General features: G+C 42.0%; 2 protein-coding genes across 4 annotated transcripts; one reads left to right on the top strand and one right to left on the bottom strand.

Moving 5' to 3' along the window:
• The first annotated feature begins 1414 nt into the window (after positions 1–1414).
• rbp4 (retinol binding protein 4, plasma) lies at positions 1415–3636 on the top strand. The gene is made up of 6 exons (XM_035146659.2): positions 1415–1563; positions 1704–1806; positions 1912–2048; positions 2146–2252; positions 2632–2844; positions 3060–3636. The coding sequence occupies exons 2-6, from the start codon at positions 1705–1707 to the stop codon at positions 3095–3097; spliced, it is 597 nt and encodes a 198-aa protein (XP_035002550.1). The 5' UTR covers positions 1415–1563; position 1704; the 3' UTR covers positions 3098–3636.
• Positions 3637–5166: 1530 nt separating this feature from the next.
• cep55l (centrosomal protein 55 like) lies at positions 5167–15735 on the bottom strand. Of its 3 annotated transcripts, none has more exons than XM_035146542.2 (13): positions 15644–15735; positions 15008–15066; positions 14075–14299; positions 13829–13936; positions 12269–12424; positions 9654–9710; positions 9071–9209; positions 8754–8887; positions 8267–8460; positions 7909–8032; positions 7582–7653; positions 7290–7415; positions 5167–7189 (listed from the first exon to the last, which is right to left on the bottom strand). In XM_035146542.2, the coding sequence occupies exons 3-13, from the start codon at positions 14258–14260 to the stop codon at positions 6986–6988; spliced, it is 1500 nt and encodes a 499-aa protein (XP_035002433.2). In that variant the 5' UTR covers positions 14261–14299; positions 15008–15066; positions 15644–15735; the 3' UTR covers positions 5167–6985. The 3 variants fall into 3 exon arrangements, with proteins under 3 accessions (XP_035002433.2, XP_035002435.2, XP_035002436.2); XM_035146544.2 differs by having other exon boundaries at positions 12275–12424; XM_035146545.2 differs by having other exon boundaries at positions 9654–9707; positions 12275–12424.
• Between the last annotated feature and the right edge of the window lie 1680 nt (positions 15736–17415).

The raw sequence follows: 17415 nt of genomic DNA, 5'->3' as shown, positions 1-17415 counted from the left end.
TGTGGAGTCAACAGTGCTGATGCAGCTCTTTAAATTAAGGTCAAAGGTAGAGGTTGGATTGCATTATATTTATGTACATAGACAAAAGAGAGAAACTTCACTTCCACGTTGAGCTACTGCCTTCGACCAAGCTCTGAAAGTCAGACGGGAGCAGAACGTCTTTTACTCTAAACTGTATTTTATAAGAGATCATTTGGGTTTGCAAGTTACTCAACTTTCACATCCCATCAAAACAAGACATGGCCGCCTGCTTTAAGCATGACGTTACAGTTACATTGCCAAAACGTTAAACACACACACACACACACACACAGCACAGTCGTATGTTGTTTCTTGGCCGGTCTTGACGATTATGAAATATTCTCACTGCTTCTGGCCAAATTCCAGCCGCTACTTCTTCTGCCTAAAAATGAGTGATTGCAGTGTTTTCCAGCGAACGAGGCCGGTGGTTATGCAACTGCAGATGTTTGGCCGAGCTGCGCTCTTTTATTTAAACAGGCCGTCAAAGGACCGGCTCCATGACCTCAGTGCAAAACAACAGCGGCAAGTCGTTCATAAATTTATGCATCAAAGTCACGACTTTACTTTAAAACGGAAGCCGTTTCCTGTATTTGTATCTTTTTATATAAAAACACAATAGATCCCTGATTCACTTTTTTTAAATTACAGCAACACTTAAAGAGAAGATGCTAGAATGTATTTTACTTGAGTTGATTAATCCCAGATTAACGATACAAAGGAAGTAAACTTGAGTGATCCGACACAAACATGTGACAGTTCAGACGCCAACAAACACATGAGGTCATAATCTTTGATTAGTGATCACCTCTCTCTCTCTCTGACGCCGATTAGTTTCTGTTGAAAGTCCATCTATACGAAAACAGTGCTGGAGGTTTTAAAGGTTTCCCTTGAGTGGATAATCAGGTCATCAGCTGATACAGGGACAGTGATGCTGCTGGGAAGCACACTCACACAAAAACAATCACACACACTCATGCACAAACACACACACCTCCTCCAACATTTCCTTAACTAGAAAATGGAGAAAAGGCTGAAACATGCATAAAGTTAACTTTTCCACCCTAAAAAAAGGAGGGTTCAGTCCATGCACACAAAAACCTCTCACTCAGATTCATCACGTCAAGTTGCAGGTTTGTGCAAAAAAATCAATCAGCTCAAATGACGATGGATATAAATCATCACCATGTTTTCACAGAGCAGGCCTTTACTGTATATGTGTGTTTTTATCTGCACGTGTATTGTACAGCATATTGCAGGGGGGGGGGGCTCTTGGCTTGGTCAGTGGTTTCTTTCACAAGACCCAGAGAACCTGTGTTCCGTGTGGAGGGGTGGTCAGCAGCCAGATGTGCAGAGCACACAAATCAATAGGACTGGGACCAGCAGTTATGTAAATGTTTGTCCAATGGAAGGCGGGCTAGCTGTGGGAAGAGCAGGGGAGGTTCTGGTCTCCCGAAGTCCTTATGCAACACACGTCAACAGTATAAAACCCACACAGAAAAGCAGAGGAGCTCTGTGAGCTGTTTGCTACTCTTCGGTAACCAGGTATGCATGGACCGCAGACTTTGACATTGTTTTTACTTCATATTTACGGACTTGAAGGGAAATGAAGTGGCTGATAATTGTGTGCGTCCTTTTCTGAAACTGTCTTTTTCCCCTGGTTGTTTTTCCTTCCTCTGAGGTAGAATGCTGCTGTACGTTGTGGCCTTCTGCCTCCTGGCTGTGTCCTGGGCAAACGACTGCCAGGTGGCCAACATCCAGGTCATGCAGAACTTCGACAGGACCAAGGTGAGTGGGAGACGGAGGAAGTCGGGGATCTCACGTAAAATACGACTGTAGCTGGAAGGTTGTCACTGCTTTTTAAAATATACTAATCTATCGTCTGTCTCACAGTATGTGGGGTCGTGGTACGCCGTGGGGAAGAAGGACCCAGAAGGTTTGTTCTTACTCGACAACATCGTGGCTAATTTCACCATCACACCAGACAGCAAGATGACGGCCACCGCTCTGGGCAGAGTGATCATCTTTGGGTGAGTTCTGTTCTTCGTTGTGAAGATTTTTCAAACATTTTGTCTCCAACCTTTTCTTTTTTTTTTAACAATGTCCTTCTTTCCCTTTGACCTCTAGCCATTGGGAAGTGTGCGCCCAGATGTTCGCCACCTTTGAGGAGACCCCCGACCCGGCCAAGTTCGGGATGAGGTACTGGGGAATCGCGGCCGCCCTTCAGAGTGGAAGTAAGTCGTGGAACATTCAACACGAATGGGACCAATGTGGAAACTTAGCATAACCTTTTGTCTTTGGCAGTTAGGGGGCGTTGATCTCAGGGATTTGTTGATCTTTAAGTTTAATCTAATCATCCACCCTCACATTTGATTATCTGTGACTCCGAACCTGATGAATGAAATGACTCCATAGGAATAAATCTGTTGATTGTAACTTGATTCCCAATTTAAGAGCTGGTATGAAATCTCACAGATCCCAGTTCTGACCCAAACTTCTGTGTTTCAAGTGAATTCTCTTTACAAAGTGTAGTTTTAACCATAATATTTAGCATTTCCTTTACGAAAACAGTAGAGTTTGATGAATTGTGTTTTGATGTCATCCGGCTATTAGACGACGAACACTGGGTGATTGACACCGACTACGAAAACTACGCCATCCACTACTCGTGCAGAGAGGTGGCCGCTGACGGCACGTGCCACGACAGCTACTCCTTCATTTTCTCCCGTCATCCCGACGGCCTGAGGCCACAGGACCAGCAAATCGTCACCACGAAGAAGAACGAGATCTGCCTTTTGGGCAAATACAGACGCGTCTCGCACAACGGTGAGTGGCGTCCCACTCGGCGCTCGCTTGTTTGTCTAATGATCGATTGATCCGTGCCTTTTGTGAGTCAATTCCGACGAAAGACCAAATGAATGATTGATGGAACTGAGAGCAAATCCACGTGATTTCTCTTCCAACTTGATCGACTGATGAGATCATTCTGAAATATCAAACAGAAGCAAAGTCAAACCTCTTTTCCTCTCTCTCCCCTGCAGGTTACTGCGAGAACAGCGAGAACTTTTACAGGCAGTGACACCTCTTTGCGTGAAGCAGCCGCCTCTGGGACAGTGTGCCCCTCTGCTGGTCATTGACTCACTCCCACCAGAGGTTCTCATCTCTTCTGCCTGCGTGTGTCTCCACCAGAGGAAGAATCCCATTCTTCTCCAGGAACGAGCTTAAAAATGACAAATTAGAAGCTGTACATGAATATTTAAAGCAAACAAAGCTTGACCGTTCACGCTGATCTGTCCCAACTCAATTCACTTTAACATCTTAGTCCGATCCTCAACATTCGTCACATGTGGTAGTTTTTTTGGTTTGTTTTGTATAGCAACTTCAGTGTAGTGTGAGACAACCATCGTCATGGAAACCAGTGGAACTTGTTTTCTGGTCCAAGTGACAAAACCATGTTTACTAAAAACACTGAATGATCCTGAAGCACAAAGGTTGTTAATACACCTAAATGCATACATATTAAGTCAGGTGCTCTGTAGGTGTAGCAGTTTGGTTGTGTCTCGACTCGATGTTGTATGTGTCTTGATCCAGTTTTTGAAATAAAACATTCATATCGTGTTTGGCTCATTCACTGTTTTGATTGCCTTGAAATATTTATCTCTATTCCTGGATTGCAAATGAATAATTCATGATGTTGCCTTTGGAGTCGGTCAAAATACATAAAAATTCAAGTAAATGCAGGATTCTCTTTTAAGTTTTTTATTTATTTTTTTAGTTTTATAATTGTGCAAAGAAACTAATGGACAGAATCAAGCGTGTGAAACAAGTTTTTAGCTTTAGTGTGATTGAGCATCGGGCGAGATCTGGTCAAGAGGGAAGGAGGACACACGCTGGAATCAAACTGAAAGTATTTATCTGAAGTGAACTGTGAACATAAATAAATCAAGGTACAAAGGGATGAATCAGATCAGAGAGAGTGGAAAGGAGGTGGAGTATCACAAAGCTGACAAACAACCGTTCACACTCACATTCACACCTTGTAAGTCTTTGGAATGGGGGAGTAAACCCACGCAGACACAGGCCAACATGCAAACGTCACACTAGGAACCGGGACCCGAACCTTGTCCCACATACACGTTTAGTCTAAATAAAATTAAGTACTAAATGTTGTTTTGAGTGTTATAGGTGGATTTAAATACATACAACTGTGGTAAAGAAGAGTCCAGTAAGACTAACGATGTTCCCATCAGCCTCAGCGGTACTTTATCACTGCGCTCAGACAACGGGAGGAGATCCAGGACCAACAGAGGTGACTGTGCACTGCAGCACAGATCAACGGAATTCAGCAGATCAGTCACAAACTGCAGGAACTCAGCTCCAAGCGAGACAAGAGTTTTTAAATTCAAGATGAAATCAGGGTTAAAATCATGTTCCCATCACACATGAACCCAGACAGTTGATTCTAATGTTGTGAATTCCTGTTTTTGTTGTTTTAGTGGTGACCTAATGTTTTCAAAGTGTATTGTCGTTGCTGCTGCTGTGTTTTAATGTTCCTGCAGATAGAAACAAGCATATAGTCAACTCTGGAGCTGCTGAGGAGCTGAACATTGTCACTGTCAAATAAATCAAGCTGAAATAGTAAATATTAGGAGGCAAACACAGAAATTAATGGGTTTTTCTATTTGAGCACAGCCTCATAGAGCTCATAATGAATGAGCTCATTATTTTCACAGCTGATGGTTTCGTATCAGAGAATCTAATGGGCACCAAGAGATTCTGGAGATTGACTAAATGTTTTCTCTCCTTCACTTTGTAGATAAACTAAAATTAATTCTAAATTAAAACATCAGAATGTGTGATATCAACTAGATGGTAAAGGGAAAAGAGAGAGAGCAAAAGTCAAGTTGAAGCAAAATCAACGTCAGGCTTCGTCTCAGCCGTCACCTTTCCACTGTGGAATAAAATAACAAAATCGGTAAAAACAAAAGCAAGTTAAGTGAGTGAAGATTATGGGTTTGGCTGCATTAAAGTGAGAGTTTGGGTCCAAATCAAACAGATTTTTAATTTCTACTTCAGTCAACTTTCTATTTCAGCAAAATTCCATTGGCTTTGAAATGCACCTGATATGACAGAAAAAGACGATGGAGGTAAACCTACAGCTTTATTGCACATTTCTGTACAGTACAGTGCATCATACAACAACTTTGGAGCGCATGATTACAATAAAACATGACAAAAACAGACCCAGCAAAATACGTTGGTCAGGAACAATGTGATTATTGGATCACACTGTTTTTCAAGTTAAAACAACACACAAAACCCCCAAACAAATAAAAAAAGCATACAGCAGTGTCTATCTGTTCTAAGTCTATCTGGTCACATTGCCAAGGCAGCAGGAATAAAGGCACCTTAACCCCTTTTCCCCGACCAGGAGGACCTTCACTAATCCCCTGCCTTAAATAGATTAGTACAAGGAATTAACTCCTGCAATCTCATTCAAGCCTTACAGGGCTGTAGCCTTGAAAAGTCAGGGTGAAGACGGCAGCGGGCTTCACTTACACAGGGAGGAGCACACAACCCTGGCAGCAGGTGACAGATCAAGCTCCCAGATGCAGTTTGTTTTAAGTCATTCAAACCCCGTGGGTGAGGTGAGAGAGGGATCTCGGTAAAGAGTGTCCGAGCGGACGCCCGGACAGAGAAACACTGCTACACTTTGCACTACAGCACAACACCAGAGACATCAGAGGCAACACGAGGCAGAGAAAACCTGATGGATAGTTTGAGCCCCCGTTATGATTGACTGCAAATGTAGCTGCGAATGGAGCATTGAAAAACTTTCCCTGTTATTTTGTCCTTCACCTCATTACTGTCAAGTTTGTCAAATGACCACAGCTGCTTATGGGTAATTTCTCTGTCTTCACACCGATCCACTATCAATAATACATGTTACACAGACGGCATGGATCAGTGTAACTCGGAGTGGACAGCGTGTTTACAGCTGGTTTATCAATGCAACACGAGGCAGGTTTGTAAACTTCTATACAACATCATTTTGTTTTAAATCCACCGTGAATGCAGGACATTTTATAGAAATACATAATTATCATTGCTTCAATGAACTGCAGGCGAATAAAAGCTTTTATCTGTAAAAAGACTCACTTATCAAAAGAACCCGAGAATAAATAATTTGATCAAACACACACACACAGAAAATCAAAAACAAGTAATTCAATAAGAGCTTCACAAAAACCAAAAGTGAAAAATAAGAATATGAGTAAACATGTGGAAGGAATACGACGGGCGATGATCCAATCAGTCTTTGGCCTGACGACATGATGACGGCTAAAAGAACTATTCATTCTGGGTGTATTTACTAAGGAACAACTTTTGGGGTCTTAAATAAATCCCTATGCAAAAGATAATAATTCTTGATTTATCACAGCATGTTGCAGTATGGAAAAAATAACAACACTATTTATTTATCTTATCCAACCTATCATCTTTAACAAGCATAAGAATGGGATGGCAGCCATGTCAGGAGCTTTCTATAAGAGTTTAAAAATACCTTTCACTCACCGTTGGAAAGTTTTGGTTTTCACATTGGAGCATATTCAATAGATTGGATTCTCCTGAAAGGTCTAGAACTGATCTCCTGATCTGGTACAGTTGTTCCCGACCCCTCGGGTTTGTGATCCATTTAAAAAAAGATGATGTTACCCACTAGCTGCTTTCAGACATGCACTGAGCTACGGATATTCTCCTAAACAATTCAGGAGGGTTTTATATGTGAGAACGTAAATGTCCATGATTGAAAACAGCTACTGGCAGCAGGTCTTTATGACCCAGTTAGGTAGAAGTCTTTTCCCTTTTTATATTTGAAGTTTCTGTAGATATCTGGAGTATTAAAACATGTATGTATCATAAATGTTGCATGACTCGAAGCCACTGATGTGGACTCTGTGTGAGTTTAGGCGAGGCAGAAGTCCATGTGTGTGAGGAGCTCCCTGTGGCGGCTGGTGGGATATGAGGCCTGACACTTTGGACACTCCAAGAAACTCTCGTTCAGGAGGTTGGAGACTTTAGATGGAGACGTGGGGTCATCAATGGTTAGACGCTCAAACTCAAACCTGTTGTAGGAGCTGGGCTCGGAGAAACGGGCATTGGGCTGTTTCTGAAACAGAAAACGTGACGCGTCAGGTCCACTCGTCAGAATAAGGTCAAACTGTCAAAACAGACTGAATCAAAGAAACGAGATTTCCAGTGACACTTACAGCAGACTCCAGTTTGGCGATCTGATCACGAGCCTTGCGGAGCTCCTTCAGCACCTTATGCAACTGGTGCTGCATGCTCTGACGATCAATCTTTTCATCCTCAAAGTCCTTGGCCGAGAATTGGATCTTAGAGGAGGGGGGGGCGGAAATAAATATGAGGAGAAGAGAGAGCCAAGAACTCATCGTACTAAAATTAATTAGAAACCACAGTTATGATGGACCCTTGAATCCTAACTGGGAATTACGACTCAGAATGTGCTAATCACGTGGTTCACTTGTGTGAAGTGTTTACCTGTTGCTCCAGTGCTGAGATTCTTCTCTGCTCCTCATTTTGGCTCAGAAGAGACTTCTGTAGCATATTTACCTGTAAAAGCCAAATACTCAGATCAATACAATGTAATATTGAAATAATTTTCCATTCAAATAAACATGGTATGAGATTCTATTCAAATATAAAACAGATCTACCGAGATATTCCATTTTAGTGAGTAACATAATTAATAGACAACTTGTTCCATTTCCTCTCACAAGCCCTTGACATAACGAGCGGATGACTTTTATAAATAACTAAATATTACAGGGACTCACGTGGTAACACACCAGTGAGTGGGAGCGTTACCTGCAGTAGAAGTTCAGCAGATCTCTTCCTCTCTTCCTCCAATCGGTCGTCCACACTCTCCAGTTCCTCTCTCATCCGGTCTGCCCGCTCAGACAACACCTTTCTCTCCTCGCACACTGCGTGTCTGCATGCGACGATTGAGCCAAATAGATATTTACGGAATTATCCTTTTTAATACTTACATAATGTATAAAAGGGTTCTTCAGCCTTTAAACATTTTGTCTGGCGAACAATTCAAGGTATGTTGAATATTCCACAGTTTTTTTGACATGAGTTTTGGATTAAATGAGAATTTAAATTCTTTAATCTAATTGATCAGAGCACCCCCTCTCACATCAGACTCTGCTGCTCTGCCTACCTGTTGCTGTGTCGCTCTGCCTGCAGCTGCATCTTGACCTCGTCCAACTCTTTGCTCTTGTCGTCGTACTTTCCCAGGAAAGACGACAGCTGGCTGCTCTTGTCCTCGTGCCTCCTCTGCAGCACCAGCATGTCGTCCCGGAGCCGGGTCACCTGCTCCTTCTGCGACTGCAGCTCAGTCTGAGCCTTCAGCGTCTGGGGAGCAAAACGTAAACTCACATTTCAGAACTGCATTTGCTTCGTGTCGGCTCATTTCTTCCACAGATCAATTATAAAAGATGTCTGCATCCAAGGAGAGTGGATATTTAATGGAGTTGGTTCAGTCGCATGCAGATTTAGCAACATATCAATCGTCTGAACGGAGTTAATGTAAATGAATTGGAACATAGTTTAACAAGGAGACTGCAGAGTTTGACAAGAACGTGAGCAGCAGAAGCCACAAAATGAAGAAGAGAGAGGGTCATTAGGTGAAATCCTTCCACATTTACCTGTTCTCTCTGCATATTGAGCTCCTGGTGGCCTCTGGTGACCTGATCTCTTTGGCTCTTGAGGTCTTTCTGCATCTGCTCATATTGGCTCTTCAGCTGAGCGTCCTTCTCTGGACCTGCTGGGTTTGTAGAAGCTGCAATGAAAAATATATATGTATTTAAATCACACTGCAGAGTCCCCCTCAATTTCCTTTTTCAAACACTGCATAACACCCCAAAAAACAACAACGGGCAATAATGCATTATCGGCTGATATATATATATCTGCTTCTGTTAGATTGTCGTGTTTTGAGCAAAACATGTTAGAGGTTTTTCACCATCTGAACCGGCCTCTTGCTTGGTTTGCTTTGCCTGAGCGAGCTGCTGCTCCAGGTCCTGCGTGCGGGTCAGGACCGACTGGACGTAGGCCTCTCTCTGCTGGTCGTACATCAGCCACTTCTGGTTCTTCTCAAGAGCCTGGTGGTGAGATGCAAAAACCCCTTAAACTGAGAAACTGCACTTGATGTCTGGTGCTGTTCAATTCAAGGACACTGAAGGAAGTTTTTTGTTATTGTAGACGTCAGGGACAAGAGTTCGCTTTGTAACAAAGGGTTTTCATCATGGCTGCAAAGAGAAACACTTCTTTCACTTTTTTTTTTTGTTCTATTCAACATAAAACAAAAAACCCAGTGTGTGCTTTGTTGATACTGACAAAAAATGAGTTCTGGATATTTTGGAAATATGGAATGATTCAATTCCCCATGGCTCCGAGTAAGAGAATGAAACGCTTCAAATATACATTCGATGGGTGATGATGTATTTAAGCTGCACAAGTTATTAGACACAAACATTTTCCAGGAGTTAGTCAGTGTGTGGACCTACAGAAACACACAGAAAGAGTAAATCATTAACTGAACTCACATCTCTCAGTTGATCTTGTACCAGAGCCAAGTCGGCGGGAGGAACCTGTCCGTTCTGCTGAGGGGAGAAAACTAACTTTTGAGATAAAGCTCGTTTTACACACAGAACTTCATTTCTGCCTGTCATGTATTCTTTCAAGTGGAAAAACACCAACACAACCACCAAAAAAATAATACATAAATCCGCTAAGCAAGCGTTGTTATTCTACACATGGTGGCGTCCAAATTAATCCCGGTTAAGCGAATTTACAGACAGTAATTACAGACAGAACTGGAGGCTTTTAGTCTGTGATATTCCACAACATAAACTGGGACTTGTTTTGACATAAAATCAAAGAACAACTGAAGTTGTTCTAAAAAGGAAAATGATGGACGCTCTCCCTTTGAAGTGCTTCATGTTCGTGTTGTTGTTTGTGTCTGTTGTTTACCATCCGTTTTCTGTGAAACATCTCAGACACTAAAAAACAGTAGGTCTGCCACAGGCTTTAAAAACCCTCGTAGGTTTGCTGCGTTAAATTATTAATCTCCTTAATTTTTCATGACGCAAGAAAAACATTGCTGCGAGTGATCAATCTACGCTGCTATTATTTCAGAGACCGGGACACTTCACCCTCAGGGCTGATTCCTCAACAGTCGTTCATCTCATAACTCTGTCGCCCTGACCCGGAGGTCGACACGTCTGATCCCTTTCCCAACGCCTAAGCTCGAGCAAACTCAGAACTGTCACAGCAGCAGGCATCTATACGATCATCTCCACGCTAATGCTCTGTGAGCTCCTCCACTGCCAGACAAGCATCATGAGCTCGTCAACTTTTTCCAGATGGATTTCAACACGCCTCCCATAAGCTAAGCCTACAAATAGCTTCTGTGAAACCAGGAAGAACGAGAGCGATGGACGGAGTCGGGGTCGGTTGGTCAGAGAAAATTCACAGTGATACAAAAGGGAGCTAAGCTGAAGGGTTCGTAGAGCGGAGAGCATTCCTGGGATATTACTGTAAAGATGAGGAAATGTACTCTGAAAGACGCTAGTATCAAAAGGGACCACAAGTACAAAGTATTCCTATACCGTCCAGTACATACTCTGCTTTTTAATACTGTCCAACCTTGACTCCGAAAGGTAGTGGCTTGGAAATCAAAGCAGGAGTTATGAAAAAAAAAAACAATCTGAACATTTAGATTCATGGGAAGCGTTTCCAGAGATTCTAGTTGACCTTTGAGGGGAAAAAACAAAACAATGAATCTTTAAAAAACACTGCATCTGTATAGTGTTTTTGCTTTGTTTTTTAAATCTCCTCTTTTCCTGCTTCAAACTTTCTTACTTACTTGGCCTTTGCCTCAACTGAATAACAATGTGAAATGGGAAAACAGGGAGAGCAACTATTTTTTAATAAAAGAGCAGGAAAGGGATTTGTCCTGTAAAAAGTAGCCCGGTTGTTTGTATTCGTCTTGAACTGAGTTTGAGAAAAAAATCCTTTCTATCCATGAAGGGGAGGTGTGTGATGTCTTCAGCAATCCAATTCCTCAGGTCCTCCTAGTGGTGTTGCAACCAGCTAAGCCTCTCCATGAGTCAAGGAGACATAATGAGCGCTCTTTAAGTGAGGGACCAGGGGCCTGCTGGGCTCTAAGCATCAAAGACCAAGAATCAGCGCTGCCTTTCGATGAGAAGGAAAAGACGACCGCTCCGAACCGACCGGCCACTTCAAATTCACCAGAGAGACGATTTTTGATGATAATTGTACAACGCTATTAACAAAAGTGTCAAAGTTGTTGTCTCATCTGTCACAAAAACCCCTGTGAGCAATGTGTTATTATACTGGTACTGAAATAATGTGTTTTTACATTCGCAATGTTTTATTCGGAGCTATGAAATTACTTTAGTTTTCACAATAACAAATTACTGAAGCTGCTCCAGAGGGAGGGAGGCGTCTGCAGCGGAGGGAAACAATCAGAGGTCCCACAGTGCCACCTAATGGACGAAGGAACAAGTGCATAGGCATTCACAGGCATGAATCCTATAGGTGCACTGGCTACTGATCTGAACAGGTGCTACAACTTTTCAAAAACCCAGCCACGGGAAAACATGGCACCAATTCTGACGAAGTTACTTGTTCCTTTCAAGCACATTTCTGTTAGTCAGACGGTCGTGGCGCTCGAGCTCAAGTCCATTCATCACGAAAATAGAAGTTGTCAAAAACATAATTCAACAAAAATATGTTTTCAGCATGAATAAGAAAAATAAAATCGGAGATGGAGGATATTAGAATGGGGAGGCAGAGGACAGAAAGCTGTGGCAGGATTTAATCCCAGGCCGGGGGGGGTATACCCACTGAACCAACTGATTTCTGCCAAAAAAGAGAGAAACTTTTCCCTCAAGATTTCTAATAATCTCATCAAGGATTTTACTCCATTCCTTCACCTTTTTTTTTTTGTTACCAAGCAGCCTGCGAAAAAATTATTTATAATATCCCCGGGGCTAGTCTTTAATAACTAAAAGATAAGTTACAGAAGTGCAGATTCCCAGTAAGATAATTGGCTGTTTGGCGGAGGAGAAGACTCCCCCCCCCCTCTAACGAAGACATCCAGACAGGTATAGTGGCTCTAAATTGGTCAACCCACTGTCACCTGTGTTTCCAGGGACTGGCAGCGCGCAGTAACAGTCGTCAGCTTGTTTTTCAGGTTCTCCGTCTCCTGTGACAGGCTCTGGAACAGCGCGTCTCGCCGCTCTGCCTCCTTCCTGCGCTGCTCCAGCTGGGCCTGCAGTGACGCCACCACCTGAAACACAAAAAAGCAATATGAAACAAATGACAACTTCACTAACCTCCTGCGCTACAGCCATGCCCACATGGCTGTGTTTAAGCAGAGACAGTTTGCTGAGGGCATTTGCTCTTTTCCAAGCAATTATCCGCTTCATGCAAATGACAGCACCTAGCGGAGTGTCGCTGCCGCTGGCAACAGAGCGGCTTTTTGTTTTAGCAGCATTGTTGATGTCAGTTAAAGATAAAATATGTAACAGTTCTTCATTAAAATATCTAAAAACTACTACATATTTTATATGTGTTGTTGATTCATGTACTAAGATCATCCAAAATGTTTCCAACAATATTCAAACCCAGAGAAATCCAGAATTAGATTCAAGGTAACAGAACGTTTCATTTAGGCCGAGTTCTAATTGGGTCATTTCTACTTTACCAGTGGGTTTGAAAACGATGTGATGGCCACTCGGCTGTTTTTTCCTTTCACAGTTTGTATCAGTCACTCATAATGGACCATGATTATTCATTTGGCCATTTGCTGCGTAAACATGAATACAACTTTCATACATGACCTCATCTGTGAACATGCTTTGTGCCCGAGTCACGACAAATAGATTTTCAACAGCAATGGTGGTGAAGACAAAACTCCCATGATTCCACGCTGCATTATGACATCATCAAACTAGGTCTTTTGTTATCGTTTTGATTGAGAGAGCCCTTAAGGCTTAAGTTACATGTTGTAGTTTTAAAGAGGAAGAGGTAAGTGTGATTAAATCACATCACACTCTCACAACGTCCAGGAAAACAATAAGCTGATATTCCAGTTACCAATTTTAGACTGATGCCACTGAGCAGCCGCAATTAGAAAATAATTTGTGCCTCAATGGAAAAGAGGTTGGACAGCAACCTCAAGTAAAAATAAAACACATAAATTTCTCCTTTTGTGTAACAAGTCACGTCAGTGTCAGTCGGGCAGTAACAAGTCTCGAATACAAATACAAACAGAGGCAGACTGCAGAGGAAAATGCTCAGTTTATAAATATCAAGTGAACAGCACACTCACCATGTGTTCGCATGCAGTTTTTTGCCGACTGTCTAAACTTCACTTAGCTGAGCTGCTGAGCCCCCCCCCCAACTGTTGTTTGTGGCAGCTCAGTGGAATTCTAGGATGATATTCCCTTCTGACAGTTGTCTGCTGCTGGCAATACATATGCCACCAATACAATGCCAAGAGTGCAACAAAGAGATTACTCTGCACAGCTGTAGGTGGATCTCCTCCCCCCGGGTAGAACAGTGCAGCCCCTGGGTGTCCAGTGTGTTTATCTACGTGTCCATGTTTACAGAGGACTTTTTAAATGGATATATGTAAATACAGAACTATCTTAAATGTTCAAAACTCTAATTCTGTGTCATGTATACATACCTCTCCTCCTCTAGCTGACAGCTGCTGTCTCAAAGTTTCCAGATCCTGTTCTTTAACCAGCAGCTGCTGGTTGTTTCTCTCCCGCAGCGTCTCAAGGTTAAGAATCCTCTGACATAAACAACATGGGAAACCAAATAAACATCAGAACACAGAAAAAAAGGAAACAGACATGGAGACATGCAGGGAATCTGCCACTGTACCCCTGAAATCCCTCCATGCAACAGACAAAACAAACACGTGTTTTACCTCCAGCAGCTTGCTGTTGTCTGAGTCGGGGGGTCGGACGTGTCGTTTGGCCAGTTCATCGATCTTCTTCCTCATGTGAGCGTTCTCCTTCCGGACTTTCTCCAGCTCTGCCTCAGCCTTGGACACGGAGCTGCTGGATTTGAAACCCAGCCTGCTGACGATGGTCTCTTTCCCTTTGGACGTCATGGCTGCTGTGGGGGTTCAGAGGCTTCGACCTGGAAGACTCTGGGAAGACGGGGAATTTGACAGTGAAATCTTGAGGGATAGTCTATTGTACAGGTATTTATTTTCATAGTTTTAATCAGGGTTGGGCAATAAAACCCTACCACAATATAATTTTCATCAATAGCAATATAACAAACAATCTATCTAGTTGAATTGCAATATATGCATTTCAATAACTTGTCTTGCAGTATGACTACAATCAAAATAAAGTACATTTCCAGATTTGAAGAAAAGTGGTCAAAGGATAATTTGTTAAAACCTAAATTATGAACATATATTCAAATGGCACTGAAGCTTATGTTATGGAAAAATGTATCAATCTATATATGGCCATTTTGGATTTTGGTTTCTGATTTTTCTTTTCTGATCTATCTTAAGGATGTTGTTATTCTAGCATCTGGCTTTCTGATATCTGGGCATGTTTAATGCTTTTTATCATTGTCTGCTCATAAAGAAGAGTTTAAAAGCACAACCACGCAAACATTTGTCTTTTACTCTTTTACAGACTGATGTGAAAATTGGTAATTTTCAGCCGTATTGTCCACTGTAAAAATGCAAATCAGTTCAAAAGTGCAGCCCCTGGGTGTCCAGTATGTTTATCTATGTGTCCACGTGTACAGAGGCATTTCTAAATGGATACATGTAAATACAGAACTATCTTAAATGTTCAAAACCATATGTCTGCAAACATGCATCATGCATACATACCTCTCCTCCTCTAGCTGACAGCTGCTGTCTCAAAGTTCCCACTTCCTGTTCTGTTGAACCTGTAAATTAAAAAAATAGATATTATACAAACAAGTGGGAGAAAAAAATATATAATTTACAAACAGGGATGAGGAAAAAATAATCAAACATTTAATGATTTAATCGACTTATTCGAAAAAGGAGTGAGGAGAAGTACAAACGTATTTAATATCACCCTTTCTCCATAAATGAATAATCGTCTCATACTTAAATATGTTGTTGACCTTTGCCCTATATTGCACATGATGTACAAAGAATATATGTAGTAATAAATACAATATAAATAACAAAAATAAGGCTATATATATATATATATATTTATACATACCCAAAATTAAATATAAACACATTTGAATTGTTATTATAGCAAAAAAAGACGAACATAAACTAAGGAACAACAAATAATCACAGTTTTGCTGCTTTTTAATTCCACAAAGAGATAATTTAGTGATGAAACATAACGTTGCAGCAGGAGTTCCCCCCCCCCCCTCAGTTGTTGTCAAACATAACCCCCACGTCACATCCTCTAAATGATCTACTTTTAAAACCCACAGACAGTGACGGTGAAGACGAAGAAGAAACATGTTCGTGACTTACGTGAAGAAACGAGGTGCAGAAGAAGAAGAAGAAACCAAACGACCTGTTCGTCTCGACTCGGTCGTTTAGTGTCCGGACGCTTTCGCTTCCTGAAATTTGAATTACGGCGCGTTGACGTCACGTCCTGACGTATGGTGCGGGGGTGCGCCTGTTTACGCAGCGCGGGGCGTCCCGAAGGCGGGTCGGGCGGTGCGGTGCGGTGCGGGACACACAGCGATTATTAAAAGGGGTTTTCAGCGGAAAGCATTAAAAAAACATTACGTCTCAGTGTAATTCACCTTCATGTTCTACCGCTTTTATGACCAACGAGTTAGAAAGATGCTCTTTTCTGCGGTTTTTACGGTTCTCAGAGACTCATTGATTTCCTCCATCGGGCTGCCCGCTGTGGTGAATGAAGCGAACAGGAAGAGGAGGACTGAACCACCCACTCAAACCGGGACTCAAACCTCAAACCTGTACTTCCTGTATATTGACAAGTTCTCGGTCAGGGTTAAAAAAAAGTGTATTTCCTGTGTTTCATTTGATTTTAGATTTGTAAACGTGGTATATTGGACCCGTTACAAATTTCGTTTGAATATAAATTGCAAGTTTTAATTGACTGACTGATCGCAAATCCTTATTTCTTCTACTTGTTGTAACAGCTGATAATCATGAGGTCGCAGCTTATTTTTTTATGGCATCAAGTAACTTATTAAAACTAAAGTCATCACAATTAGAAAAACACTTGTGATGAAAACTACTTAAACTGAAATCCCCACATAGCATAATTGTTTTGGCCCAAACTGTCACACTGTCGTCTGGGCCGCATACGGCGTGGAGGTCCTTTTAGCCAGATCTGGGCCACAAGCAAGCCAGAGCAATACCGCATGTTAACCAAAGGTAACTTAATTGTTGTTGTTTTTTGTGCTAGTTGGGCCATATTCACCGTTTTACCACATGGGCCACTTTAGGTTCACATTCAGATGACTCCTGTTTGCCAGAAAAGGCCCATCACATTTTTTGGGGGATATTTGGGCCACAATTGCTATTTTACAACTGTGCCACTTCAGGCTAACATCTATTTGTTTGTATGCAATCTGGGTCTGTATTTAACGTGTTCTTTTATATTTTCTTTGTTTGATCCATGTCTCATATGACCCATACTGCAGTCAACCACCAGGGAGCGATCCCGACGATTTGGCTTCACCTTTGGGAAGCTGTCATCTCTATTTGAAGAGCTTTTCTTCCAGGTGTGCAGGGTCTGTAAAAGCAGGGGTGAATGGGAAGATAAATATGGATGATTAAGCTGAATCTTAAAGTTTAAACGTATTTCATGACCCACACTGAGCCTATATTTGAATAATGCTGAAAACAGACTTCTGGCTTGGGGGAATTCATTATCTCTTCCTGGTGTGCGAACCATTCCCTCCCTAATGAATCCTCGTGTGAGAGATGCTGCACCGACGTGGACTCGTAAATAGTAAATAAACCACGGGGCTGACCTTCACAATAGTCTTTTCATTGTTTTACTTGCTAATCGTGACTGGTACACTATGATAATAGCATGTTCCATTGTTTTTTAGTTTTTTTCAATTTCCCCGAAGACATGATTACACAACAGCACAGACCTCGATTCAAGCTCCAGTTTCAGCGTATGGCTTCATTAGGGCAAATGGGGTAATGAGTCAGAGTCGGTATACAGTAATTACAACACTGAATAATCAGGCTTGCCACTAATATCTGTCATCCAGTCATGCTTTCCTTCACATGTTTTCTTAGAGTCTGTTTCATGC

This window comes from Hippoglossus stenolepis, chromosome 21 (genome assembly GCF_022539355.2).
Source record: "Hippoglossus stenolepis isolate QCI-W04-F060 chromosome 21, HSTE1.2, whole genome shotgun sequence".
NCBI classification, from domain to species: domain Eukaryota; kingdom Metazoa; phylum Chordata; class Actinopteri; order Pleuronectiformes; family Pleuronectidae; genus Hippoglossus; species Hippoglossus stenolepis.
Note: the sequence above shows the minus strand (reverse complement) of the source record. Positions and strands in the feature narration are given on the sequence as shown.

What these genes read in the sequence shown, in the direction of transcription:
- rbp4 (XM_035146659.2), top strand. Translation starts at nt 1,705, where the DNA reads ATGCTGCTGTACGTTGTGGCCTTCTGCCTCCTGGCTGTGTCCTGGGCA. An exon ending in GGCCGCCCTTCAGAGTGGAA is followed by an intron (nt 2,253 to 2,631) that starts GTAAGTCGTGGA and finishes TCCGGCTATTAG; the next exon opens with ACGACGAACACTGGGTGATT. An exon ending in CAGACGCGTCTCGCACAACG is followed by an intron (nt 2,845 to 3,059) that starts GTGAGTGGCGTC and finishes TCTCCCCTGCAG; the next exon opens with GTTACTGCGAGAACAGCGAG.
- cep55l (XM_035146542.2), bottom strand. Translation starts at nt 14,260, where the DNA reads ATGACGTCCAAAGGGAAAGAGACCATCGTCAGCAGGCTGGGTTTCAAA. An exon ending in CCCTGGAAACACAGGTGACA is followed by an intron (nt 9,711 to 12,268) that starts GTGGGTTGACCA and finishes TTCTCCCCTCAG; the next exon opens with CAGAACGGACAGGTTCCTCC. An exon ending in GCAAGAGGCCGGTTCAGATG is followed by an intron (nt 8,888 to 9,070) that starts GTGAAAAACCTC and finishes TTTTCATTGCAG; the next exon opens with CTTCTACAAACCCAGCAGGT.